This window comes from Hyperolius riggenbachi, chromosome 3 (genome assembly GCF_040937935.1).
Source record: "Hyperolius riggenbachi isolate aHypRig1 chromosome 3, aHypRig1.pri, whole genome shotgun sequence".
In the NCBI taxonomy this organism is placed as follows: domain Eukaryota; kingdom Metazoa; phylum Chordata; class Amphibia; order Anura; family Hyperoliidae; genus Hyperolius; species Hyperolius riggenbachi.
The window spans coordinates 123,567,810-123,581,194 of record NC_090648.1 but is presented as its reverse complement, the minus strand read 5'-3'; the positions used below and the strand labels follow the sequence as shown (position 1 = coordinate 123,581,194).

The 13,385-nt window shown below is 46.1% G+C and overlaps 1 protein-coding gene across 1 annotated transcript in view; it reads right to left on the bottom strand.

Moving 5' to 3' along the window:
- The window catches only part of GGCX (gamma-glutamyl carboxylase), a 75,386-nt gene that overhangs the window by 8,863 nt on the left and 53,138 nt on the right, over positions 1-13,385 (bottom strand). Inside the window, exons 10-12 of the mRNA XM_068274874.1 lie at positions 10,414-10,565; positions 4,231-4,400; positions 3,773-3,903 (exon numbers count right to left, since the gene is read on the bottom strand). Of these exons, the coding sequence (XP_068130975.1) occupies positions 3,773-3,903; positions 4,231-4,400; positions 10,414-10,565 (453 nt within the window). The remainder of the gene's footprint in view (positions 1-3,772; positions 3,904-4,230; positions 4,401-10,413; positions 10,566-13,385) is intronic.

The window sequence follows — 13,385 nt, the reverse complement described above, 5'->3', positions numbered from 1 at the left end:
TAATAACGATCGTGCGCAAACGGACATGATATGAGTTATCACGGTTTAGTGGATCAAGCCCTATGTACGTATTACACATGCGTCATTAGCGTGCATGACGCAGTGCACACTTATATATTACCACGGAAAAATGTGAGACCCAGCACTCAAAATGGAGACCAGCGTGCTATAGCTGATTAGAGCTCGTTGCCCACCGAGCTCAAAAATAGCAAAAACAAGTATCAGCAGCACCGCTTAAGTGAAAAGTAGCTCTTTTGTTCAACATGCAATAGAAATTACGTCAGGAATAGGCTGAAGGCAACTACAGCCCGCTGTTTCCAAGGGACATGCTTCTTGTTCAAGTTGCAAGCTCATTCTGACAAACAGTGCTTACATGGCTACATATTCAGGTCTGTTTCTCCTGTTGGGCGTGGTTTTGGAGCAGTTTTTGCTGTGGGAGTGTTTTGACAGTGATGTCATTTTTTGGGATGTACTTCCTGTGTACTGAAGTTCCCCATCAGGTCCTCCAGCTATTCTTCTGCTCTTATTGGTTGCTCCTCTTGCATTTGCATGATGATTGGTTGATATTTGCATCTGTAGCCATATAAAAGGATGTGTGTAAGCACTGTTTGTCCGAATGAGCTTGCAACTTGAAAAAGAAGCATGTCCCTTCGAAACAGTGGTCTGTAGTTGCCTTCAGCCTATTCCTGACGTGATTTCTATTGCATGTTGAATAAAAGAGCTACTTTTCACTTAAGCAGTGCTGCTGATACTTGTTTTTTATATATTAACACGTGTACATTATTTACACAGAATGAACAAGTAGTATGTAACATACAAGCTATGGCACAGATTATCCAGAAATAAACTGATAAAAGTGCACTGAGATAACATGGTCCATTACACCCCAGAGATGTGGACGATTGTCCTCACATTGCGTTCAAATATGGCAATACAGTGCGTTGCAACATGCATAGTGTGAACGCACCCTAAATTTATGGTGATTTTGTTGGTGGTTAGAGAAAGGGGATCTTAGAAGAAAAGGAAGTTTCTTTGTTTTGTTGAGGTCTCCAAAGGGACATTTCCATACTATACAGTTTCATTTTACTGTTTCACAACTAACGTCACTCACAAAGGGAAAGGTGGGGAGATTTTATGTAACGCTCCCAGTAAAATGTATGCAGACTATATACACCCACATCACGTCACACGTTTACCACAGGCACCAGCTCAGACATGCCGAGATAGGAATGGCCTCTGTGCCCATATCTGCAGTGTTCCAGAAATGCTGCCTTCAACACACAATGGGTGTGATATTTATCTTGTAGCATATTTACAGTGACATAAACTAGTTGGTTAGTTATAATTCATCAATGTCACTAATATTTCAGTACTAAAGCATACATGCTTTTCTCCTTCCCCGCTAATACATTGAACTCATCCTCTATGTCAAGCTTTAGGCAAACTGACTGCCAAAACGGAAGCTGGAGCTTCATATGAATACAGTGCCATCCTGTGCCCCCTCCATAAAGTGATGTCAGCACCCCCTCCACCCATAGATAGTGTGATGTCAGTGCCCCCCCTCCACCCACCACAGTGTGATGTCAGCGTTTAACACCCATGTTAACCATCCTTACCATTTCCATGTAGTATAAGTTTTAACCTACATAATTTGCTTACAGTATTAAAAATGATTGAGGTGGTAAAATTGGCTACTATTGGCCAATCAAAATTAGTTGAGTGTGCGCACCCTTCTCATCTTGTGAGGCATCATTGGAGAGGAGGAGAGCATCTGTGGACACAGATCCTGGAGGCACAGCTGTTCTCACAGTTACAGCAATTAGCCAGCTTTACTAAGACACCTTAACCACTTCACAACTGAGGGGTTTTACCCCTTCAGCATCCAAGCAATTTTCACCTTTCAGCTCCTTCCATTCATTTGCCAATAACTTTATCTCTACTTATCAGAATGAAATGTGTTAAAGGTGTTTTTTTTATTATCACTAATTAGGCTTACTTTGGGTGGTACATTATGCCAAGAATTTTTTTATTCTAAATGTTTTTTAATGGAAAAATATGAAAAAAATTGGAAAAAAATCCTTATTTTTCAGTTTTCGGCCATTATAATTTTTAAATAATGCATGCTACCGTAATTAAAATCCACGTAATTAATGTGCCCATTTGTACCGGTTATTACACCATTTAAATGATGTCCCTATCACAATGTCTGGTGCCAATATTTTATTAGGAAATAAAGATGCATTTTTTTTCAGTTTTGCATCCATCATTAATAAAAAGCCCATAATTTATAAAGTAACAGTATTATACCGTCTTGACATACATATTGTAAAAGTTCAGTCCCTAAGAAAACTATTAATGCATTTTTTATAATTGTAAATTTATTTCATTGTATTTTTTTTACAAAAAAAATAAATGTTGGTAACTATTGGGGAGTGTGGGAGGTAAGGGGTTAATTTAAAATGTAAAAACAGGTCTTTGCATTTAAAAAAAGTACTTTTAGATGTAGTATTTCTATTTGGCCACAAGATGGCCTCAGTCTTTTTTTTGTTATATGTCCTGTAAGCGAAATATGTATGCTTACAGGAAGTGTACTGAAGATGGGAAACTTTTATTTATTAGAATGATCGTGCAGCTTCTCATAAAAGGCGCCGATAATTGCTACGGGGACTTAGATCAATGATTAGGAATTGCTTTCTCATTCATTGATCTCCTGGCGGGCAGATGGCAACATGAACGAGCGCACAAATAAGCGGGAGCGCTTTCAGCAGTGGTAGCAGCGGGAGTACGTATATTTACTCCCCTGGGCAGTTAGATGAAGTCTGCAGGGGAGTAGATATACTGTACTGGAGCTGTGAAGTGGTTAAAGGAATCGTCAGGCAAAAAAAAAAAAAAATGAGTTTCACTTACCTGGGGCTTCTACCAGCCCCATGCAGCCATCCTGTGCCCTCGTAGTCACTCACTGCTGCTCCAGTCCCCCGCCGCCGGCTAGTTTCGTTTTTGCCCACTTAGGGGTCGGTGGGCCGCATTGCGTACATTTTTATGCATTCCCGCTGGTGCAGGAACATTAACACATACATTTTTACGCGTTAGTGGTGCATCGCGTAAAAATGTATGCATTGCACCATTAACGCATAAAAATGTATGTGTTAATGTTCCTGCACCAGCGGGAATGCCTAAAAATGTACGCAATGCAGCCCACCGACCCAGAGGTCGGCAAAAACGAAACTAGCCGGCGGCGGGGGACTGGAGCAGCAGTGAGTGACTACGAGGGCACAGGATGGCTGCATGGGGCTGGTAGAAGCCCCAGGTAAGTGAAACTCATTTTTTTTCCTGACGATTCCTTTAAAGGACACATCCGAGGCACATGAAAAAAAACAAAGTTCTACTTACTCGGGGCTTCCTCCAGCCCCTGGCAACCGATACGGCCCTTGCCGCAGCTCCGGTGTCCTCTCCAGTGGCTGCGAGTGTTCTGCGCAGGCTCCAGGACACGTGAGCGAGATCGTAAGCGGCGCGGCCATGCGCAGGCGTAGAAGATGCCAACCTAGCGAGGATGGCATCTGCAACGGAGGGGACCCCGGGACACCAGAGCTCTGGCGAGCGACATTGGCTGCCAGGGGCTGGAGGAAGCCCCGGGTAAGTAGAGCTTGTTTTTGTTCTCCGACATTCCCTTTAAGTAAATCTCACAATTTTAGAAATGTCACAATTTATCTAGTCTCCATGATTGCTGTTTCCTGTACAGTGAGGAACCATCATGAATATGACACACAGTTACCTGCATTCTGTCTCCTTCCCTCAGGCTGAAGTTTTTGGCATCCTTTACAATCTCTACATTGACTTCCCCTTGCAAAACATGTACGCTGGTATTTCCCAAATCCTCGCTTACAAAATTCTCCAAGTAAAGGCCTGAAATACACACCACAAAAAGGGTAAAAAGAAAAAACTGGTAGTGGGAAATAGTAGTAGTGAGAGTCATGCTGGATCCACACCATACAATTTTTCGTCCGATTTACATGCCCGATCGATTATTTCCAGCATGTCCGATCTGAGGATCGATTTTATGAGCGGAAATCGCTGGAAATCTGCCATAAAATCGGTCATAAAATATCGAACGATCCTCAGAATGCTGACATGCTGGAAATAATCGATCGAGCATGTAAATCGGCCGAAAAATTGTATGGTATGGATCCAGCATCAGACGCATATCTCTGAAGAAAGCGCTTATCTTATCACCTGGGAAGTCTGCGATGAAGACTACATCAGTCTGATTGTCCAGAGACTTCTCAACTTCCTGGAATTTAGGTCGCCACGGTGATAGGTCAACCAGTAAGGGCTTCACCCAGGGAGTTTTACGGAAGGGCGACCATTCAGCTTTCACAATGTCCACCGTGGGGTCATAGAGCCTGTGACAGTAGCAGTTAGTCAGGGTAAATACAGTTAATTTATAAATTGCATTTTTTGCAACAAAAAGTAGAACTGAGCTCTCCGTGCCCTAGATCATAAATGTCAAACTCCGGCCCGTGGGCTAAATCTGGCCCTTGGAGCCATCAGATTTGGCCCTCAGGTGGTTTCCCCACTTTGCATTATGTTTGGCCCTCTTAGAACCACCAGAGAAGCTATATGGTGGGGGAAAGCACTAGGTACCAGGGAACTATATAGGGGCGGGAGAAAGAACCACTAAAAACCAGGGAACTTTATAGATGAGGGAGGAGGGCAACTAGACACCAGGGAACTGTATAGGGGAGGGAGGAGGACCACTAGACACCAGGAAACTGTATAGGGGAAGGAGGAGGACCACTAGACACCAGGAAACTGTATAGGGGAGGGAGGGGGGCCACTAGACACCAGGAAACTGTATAGGGGAGGGAGGGGGGCCACTAGACACCAGGGAACTGTATACCAGGAAACTATATAGGGGAGGGAGAGAGAACCACTAAACACCAGGGAACTGTATAGATGAGGGCCACTAGACACCAGGGAAGCGTATAGGGGAAGGAGGGGGGCACCAGACACTAGGGAACTGTATAGGGGATGGAGGGGCCTATTAGACACCAGGGAACTTTATAAGGGAGAGAGGTGGCCACTAGTCATTGAGGTTGGCCCACGACTTCGTCCCAGAGCTAAATTTCGGTCCACTTTTTATTTGAGTTTGACACCCCTGCCCTATATCCACTGCTGTCCCCTGTGAAAGTTATTCTACCAACTGGTCGAAAATGCCTTTGGGAATCGTCATGAAGGCTTCGGAGGTACGTGCATCCCTGAGTACTTCTGGAGACAAGTGGGTCTGTACTGCACATGCAGAGTACGGAGCAGCTCCGAGGACTCCCAAAGGAATGGACTGTCACAGGGGCACAGCAGAGGGTGGACTGAGGGCAAGGAGAAAGCTAAAAAAAATCCTCTTGGCACAGCACAGTTCTGCACAGTTCAGCAAAGGCACACATACCAGGTAAAACAAAAAGTATATATATTAGGCATTAAGCCAGCCCGTCTAAAATGGGCTCATTAATTTTGAATGTTACAACCCTCTTTAAAGTGCTCCGCTGTAAACTTCAAAGGGAAAAGAGACAGAATGACATTCACTATGACTGATCCTTCTCTCTTTTTATGAAATGCAGCAACAGCTGATTTTTTTTCCTTAAAGGGATACTTAAAGGGATACTGTAGGGGGGTCGGGGGAAAATGAGTTGAACTTACCCGTGGCTTCTAATGGTCCCCCATAGACATCCTGTGCCTGTGCAGCCGCTCACCGATGCTCCAGCCCCGCCTCCGGTTCACTTCTGGAATTTCAGACTTTAAAGTCTGAAAACCACTGCGCCTGCGTTGCCGTGTCCTTGCTCCCGCTGATGTCACCAGAAGCATACTGCACAGGCCCAGTATGGTCTGTGACTGCGCAGTATGCTCCTGGTGACATCAGCGGGAGTGAGGACACGGCCACGCAGGCGCAGTGGTTTTCAGACTTTAAAGTCTGAAATTCCAGAAATGAACCGGAGGCGGGGCTGGAGCATCGGTGAGCGGCTGAGCGGGCACAGGATGTCTGCGGGAGACCATTAGAAGCCCCGGGTAAGTTTAACTCATTTTCCCCCGACCCCCCTACAGTATCCCTTTAAGGAAACTCTGAAGCCAGTTTAAAAATTGCTTTTTCCCTTTCATTTATTTGAGGCATGTTTGCCACTGTTAAAACGCCGATATCCTGCGGCAGAACGAGGGGTCTTTTCCCCCCAAATCCGCACTGCAAAATCCACAACTTTCTTGGTCGTGGATTTTGCTGCTCATGGAGGCAAAGCTTTGAGCTGCAGCTCTGCCTCCATGCGCGTCTATCAGCCGGAGGATCTCCGCCTCTCCCCGCCCCTCTCAGTAAAGAAAGACTGAGAGGGGCAGGGGAGAGGCGGAGATACACACTGATAGATGCGTGTAGAGGCAGAGCTCCTGCTGAAAGCTCTGCCTCTACAGGAAGCTCTCCCCAAGTGTGCCCCAGGGGATTTGGGGGGTAAAGACCCCTCGTTCGGCCGCAGGATCGCTGCGTTTTAACAGGGGCAAACATGCCTCAGATAAATGTAAGGTAAAAAGCCATTTTTAATCTGGCTTCAGAGTCTCTTTAAGTCAGTTTAAAAAAAATTGCAATTTTACTTACCTGGGGCTTCTACCGGGTCCCTGCAGTTGGCCTGTGCCCACACCAGTACTCTAGGATGCTCCGGTCCCCCGCCACAGCTCAGTTTCGATTTCAGCCATTGAGCCTGTCACTGGCCACTGTGCCTGCATGGCCCTGGTCGCACGTCCTCATTCGCTTCCTGCACTGGCGCAGTACGAGAAAATCTCTACCGCGCCTGTGCAGGACGCTCCAGGCGAATAAGAACATGCGCAGTGGCCTGTCGTCGCCGAAAGCAAAACTGATGGTGGGGACAGAAGCATCCTAGCGTACCGGTGTGGGCACAGGCCAACTGCAGGGGCCAGTAGAAGCCCAAGGTAAGTAAAACTTAATTTTTTTAGACTAAAAAGTTTCCCTTTAAAGGATACATCTGAGCTCACAAAAAAAATTAGATCTACTTACCACGGGCTTCCTCTAGCCCTGTCCCTCACCGCAGCTCCGGTGTTCCAGGATCCCCTCTGTTAAAGATGCCAACTTCGGATCCCGGTACACCAGCGCTGCGGCGAGGTGCCAGGGGCCGGACATATCGGGTGCCAGGGGCCGGAGGAGGCCCTGGGTTTTTTTGTGAGCTTGGATGTATCCTTTAAGCATAAAAGGCAGTATAAAAAAGGGACATACTGTAAACAGTCATTCACTATAGTGGACAGTCCACTAAATTCACAGTTCACTAATTGCAAAGTTCTTCATACCTAGATACAGCAAGGAGTGCCTAAAACCTGTAGGTATCCCCTTTATCAAGCTGTGTGCTGATAAGAAGCTGCATTGTTGTCAAGGACACATCAGACTATGGACTCAGACTTGTTATCGGTTATGTAACTGCTTGCACTGGCAGTCGCTATTTCATATTCACTTTGGACTTCAATTTATTAAATGACCACACTAGAATATAGGTGCAGCTCAATCAATCAGATGCCACATTTTCACCAATGAGCTAACCTACCAGAAAAGTAAATTCCACCTAAGTGAGGTTCAGGTGAGCCGGGTGGTTGTAGTGTGGTCACTGCATGCTTGTAAAGCTGAGCAGCCCACATAACTTTCTGCACAGTATGTGTAACCAGATGACAGCAGCCACCCAGGCAGATGTGTTTACTGGATGTATTGACCGCATTAGCCACACAATTGAAAACAGTCACATGTAATGACACATCAAGACAAAGACAAATAACATTTATATTGTGCTTTTCTCCTGGCGGACTCAAAGCGCCAGAGCTGCAGCCACTAGGGCACGCTCTACAGGCAGTAGCAATGTTAGGGAGACTTGCCCAACGTCTCCTACTGAATAGGTCCTACTGAATAGGTGCTGGCTTAGTGAACAGGCAGAGCTAAGATTCGAACCCTGGTCGCCTGTGTCAGAGGCAGAGCCAATAACCAGTACACTATACAGCCACCATATCATCAGACTAGAGGTGAAAAGGCTCAATGCCACAATAGACTTCAGTGACAAGACAAGACAAATAACATTTATATTGCGCTCTTCTGACGGACTCAAAGCACCAGAGCTGCAGCCACTAGGCCGCACTCTATAGGCAGTAGTAGTGTTAGGGAGACACACCCTCTGAATGCTTTGCACATCCTTGTATTGTGGTTTCAATGCAGCTCCCAGGTGTGTCAGAGGTATGATTTTACAGCAAATGGCCCAGAATTCTTTGTGGTGTAATAAGGAAGTTATGACCTAAGCCTGACACAAACACTAAACACTCAATATGACCAGCAGTAACCTTTATCTCTAGTGTATTCCTAACTTTAGCCTTTCCAACACTTTCTACTTGACTTTACTCTCACATCACCCCTTCTAATCCTAACGCTGACTGCAAACTCATACTGGACACTCACAAAACACAAAGACCACAAAGTTATTGTGGCACAACTGACAGCTTTTTAAAGAACACCGGGAATGAGAGGGATACGCTGGCTGACATTTATTTCCTTTTAAACAATGCCAGTTGCCTGGTGTCCTGCTGATCTTCCATGCATCAGTAGTATCAGAATCACACACATGAAACAACTGCAGTCGTTTCCCACATTTCTGCTTTGGAAAGTCAAAGTATAAATTAACTTATGAATACATTTAATTTTACGCCTCTTGTTTGAATCTGTTGGATGGCACTTTATTTGGCCTGAAGAAGTAAGCTTAAACTCACGAAACGCGTTGCCAGTGCTCATTTGTTATATGAAGTTGTCATTTGTGAGGTAAGCCACCTCCTCTTTTCTTATTTTAGTTCTTGGTGGGTCCCAGGCCTTACAGTGAGAATCCCAGATGTATGTGTAGCATGGGGCAGGACACTGAGGCACTCACCTCTGTTGTGTAGCATGGAAAAGGACACTGTGGGGCTCACCTCTGTTGTGTAGCATGGGACATGATACTATGGGGCTCACCTCTGTTGTGTAGCATGGGACAAGACGCTGAGGTGCTCACCTCTGTTGTGTAACATGGGAAGGGACACTGAGACGCTCACCTCAGTTGTGTAGCATGGGACAGGACACTGTGGGGCTCACCCTGTTGTGTAGCATGGGGCTGGACACTGTGTGGCTCACCTCTGTTGTGTAGCATGGGAGAGGACACTGAGGCACTCACCTCTGTTGTGTAGCATGGGACAGGACACTGAGGCGCTCATCTCTGTTGTGTAGAGTGGGACAGGACACTGTGACACTCACCTCTGTTGTGTAGCATGGGACAGGACACTGAGGCGCTCACCTCAGTTGTGTAGCATGGGACAGGACACTGTGGGGCTCACCCTGTTGTGTAGCATGGGACTGGACACTGTGTGGCTCACCTCTGTTGTGTAGCATGGGAGAGGACACTGAGGCACTCACCTCTGTTGTGTAGCATGGGACAGGACACTGAGGCGCTCATCTCTGTTGTGTAGAGTAGGACAGGACACTGTGGCACTCACCTCTGTTGTGTAGCATGGGACAGGACACTGAGGCGCTCACCTCTGTTGTGTAGCATGGGACAGGACACTGAGGCGCTCACCTCTGTTGTGTAGCATGGGACAGGACACTGAGGCGCTCACCTCTGTTGTGTAGCATGGGACAGGACACTGTGTGTTCACCTCTGTTGTGTAGCATGGGACAGGACACTGTGGTGTTCACTTCTGTTGTGTAGCATGGGACAGGACACTGAGGCGCTCACCTCTGTTGTGTAGCATGGGACAGGACACTGTAGGGCTCACCTCTGTTGTGTAGCATGGGAAAGGACACTGTGCGGCTCACCTCTGTTGTGTAGCATGGGACAAGACACTGAGGCGCTCACCTCTGTTGTGTAGCATGGGACAGGACACTGTGGTGTTCACTTCTGTTGTGTAGCATGGGACAGGACACTGAGGCGCTCACCTCTGTTGTGTAGCATGGGACAAGACACTGAGGCGCTCACCTCTGTTGTGTAGCATGGGACAGGACACTGTAGGGCTCACCTCTGTTGTGTAGCATGGGAAAGGACACTGTGCGGCTCACCTCTGTTGTGTAGCATGGGACAAGACACTGAGGCGCTCACCTCTGTTGTGTAGCATGGGAAAGGACACTGTGCGGCTCACCTCTGTTGTGTAGCATGGGACAGGACACTGAGGCGCTCACCTCTGTTGTGTAGCATGGGAAAGGACACTGTGCGGCTCACCTCTGTTGTGTAGCATGGGACAAGACATTGAGGCGCTCACCTCTGTTGTGTAGCATGGGACTGGACACTGTGGTGCTCACCTCTGTTGTGTAGCATGAAACAGGACACTAAGGCAACCTCTGTTGTGTAGCATGGGACAGGATACTATGGGGCTCACCTCTGTTGGAAGCGATCATTGATGGACACCCATACATCAAAGTATATCTCTGGCTCAGAGATGTTATATGCCCCTAGGAGACCCTGGAGGCAGGTGGCATACTGCTTCAGCATGTCAGCATGATCCTTCCACCGCCGTGTCTGTGTAAACACCTGGAAAAGATAAACACAGCTGTGTAAGCACAGGAAGGCCTAACCTTTAATACTCTTGAGTTTTACTAAATAAAAAAGGAACAAAGGACAAATAAAACAAGTTACAGAGCACAGAGCTGTATGTGGCGTGTAAATTCAGGCTCTCTTAAGGTGCCCATACTGATTGGAGAGATAGCTATTGCCTGTCCATACACTGCTGGCCGATTCCCATGAAATCTCTTGGGAATCGGCTACGCCGCCTCATCGCTCCCGACACTGTTCGCCATAGTGTAAAATGTACCCCCACACACGCGACCACATATACGCCAGCAACCACGAGAGGTGTGTGTATAGGACAGAGCCCGGAGCCAGTGGGGTACACCGACAGGTAAAGTTTTCATGAACAAGGCTCCGGCGGGGCAGGGGGTTGACCACATTTTACACTTGGGGAAGGGGGGACAGTGCTGGGGGTTCGGTCATGCATGTCAGCTCACTGCCCATACAATTCTATGGGCCTCTTCTCAGTACTACGTTGTAACAAATGGCATTATTCTGACCCACTTCATGCAGGATTTGTAAAAAATCTATGTCCAGTCTCCATTGCAGGTCACACTCATTATAATGCATAACTGACCACTGTGAATCTAGCCTAAATGTAAAAATTGTCACATAGGGCTTGATTCACTAAGACAAATAACATGCCTTATCAGAGATAACGCCTTATCAAAGTTGATACGCCTTATCAGAGTAGCATAGCGAGCGCTACGGACCCGCAGGGGTTCAGGGCAGGACAAGTGGAGCTCTCGTCATTGCCAATTAGCTGGCATAAGTTCGTAGCGCTTGCTATGATACTCTGATAAGGCGTGTTCATTTGGATAAGGCGTGCTATTTGTCTTAGTGAATCAAGCCCATAAAGTGGTAAAATTGTGATGTTACTGCTGTGAAATCTCCAATCCTGTTCTAATCTCCATTCCCAGCAGTTCAATAACCCAATGCTAGAGACTCAGAGACCAACAGAGTGCTTTGCACTGGGCTGGGAAGGATTTACCCAAAAGGAGAGAAAGTCAAGCTTGCATAAAGTGTATCCGGGCAGCAGGAGCTCCACAGCTTCAACACAAAATGGTGAGAGGATTGTTTCTGTCCTTGCTTACATTATGTGGCGTGACAGTAACTTCTAAAAGATCAACTTAAAGAGGAACTCCAGTGAAAATATTGTAATAAAAAAGTGCTTCAATATTACAATAATGATGTATAAATGATTTAGTCAGTGTTTGCCCATTGTAAAATCTTTCTACTTCATGGTGACATTTTTACTGCTGGCAGGTGATGTCAGTGGAAGGAGATGCTGCTTGCTTTTTTTGGCAGTTGGAAACAGCTGTTATTTCCCACAATGCAACAAGGATTCCACAGTGTGATGTCAGAACCATGGTCCTGACATCACACTATGGGAGGGGTTTCACCACAATATGAGCCATACAGAGCCCCCTGATGATCCGTTTGTGAAAAGGAAAAAGATTTCTCATGGGAAAGGGGGTGTCAGCTACGGATTGGGATGAAGTTCAATTCTTGGTTACGGTTTCTCTTTAAAGTGTAACTGTCGGGCATAAAATCAAAAATCAATTCTTTATTTTTATCTGGTAAACAAGTAATACGCATGCTAACCAGGCAATCCAAAAGTTAAAATCACTATTACTTTTCTTGTTTATAAATGATCATTCCCCAGTTTACCGGACTTTTATTTGGTACTTTGCCGCAAAAAGAAAGTTGCAGGGCATGCTGGGTTGTCTTTATTTGCTTCTTTATTTCCCCTCAGGCTAAACTAATGTACAGAAGCACAAAAGGACAACCCAGCATGCCCTGCAACTTCCTTTGTGCGGCAACGTACCAAATAAGATTCAGGTAAACTGCGGAATGATCATTTATCAGCAAGAAAAGTAATAGTGATTTTAACTTTTGAATTGCCTGATTAGCATCCTTATTATTTGTTTACCAGATAAAAATAAAGAATTGAATTTTGATTTTATGCCCGACAGTTACACTTTAACGGAAAACTTTTTTTAAATAGTGACCCTGAACAGACCTAAAAAATGGAATAATACTGATCTTACTTGGGGGCTTCCTCCAGCCCTCCATAGCTCATGAGGTCCCTCGGCGTCCTCTCCATCCTCCCGTTGGCGGCTGCATTAGCTGTGCGATTTGGCCGTGCAAAACCTTTTTTTTTTGAGAATTAAGTTACAGTCACATACTCACTAGGGCTACGTTCGCAGTGGGCGTGGCATTCCCTGTAAAAGCAGGAACACAGCTTAATGGAATGGGAAAATCGCGCCACACATTGTATGAGCAGCAAGCAGTGCGTTGGGATGCAGCACATCATTAGACGGCACTATGAAAGTCACGCACTGGAATGAGATGTTCCGTGTTACAATGTGGCTGTTTCATTGCACCGCAACACCCCACTGTGAATGTAGCCATAGTGTATTACAGCTACAAAACTGACATTGAGTTTCCACTGAAGACATCCTCAGATAATGGGCCTGATTCACAAAGCGGTGATAACCCAGTTATCACGCCTAAAAGACTTTAGACATGATAACCTTTGTACTAGCTGAGTTATCACCGCTTTGTGCTGCTGATCGCGCAAAGGGTTTAATGGGTGCTGCACGCTAACTGCACGCTGCGCGATTGCGCGTGCAAAGTTATGCACGCGGGAATTTCGCGCGAGTTTCTTTTTATCACGGCTTTTCACCAGCGTGCAAACACTTTGCACCGCTTTGTGAATCAAGCCCAATGTATTATTTCATCATATATCTAGCTTCTACTGGCCGGCTTTGCTTTGTTCAG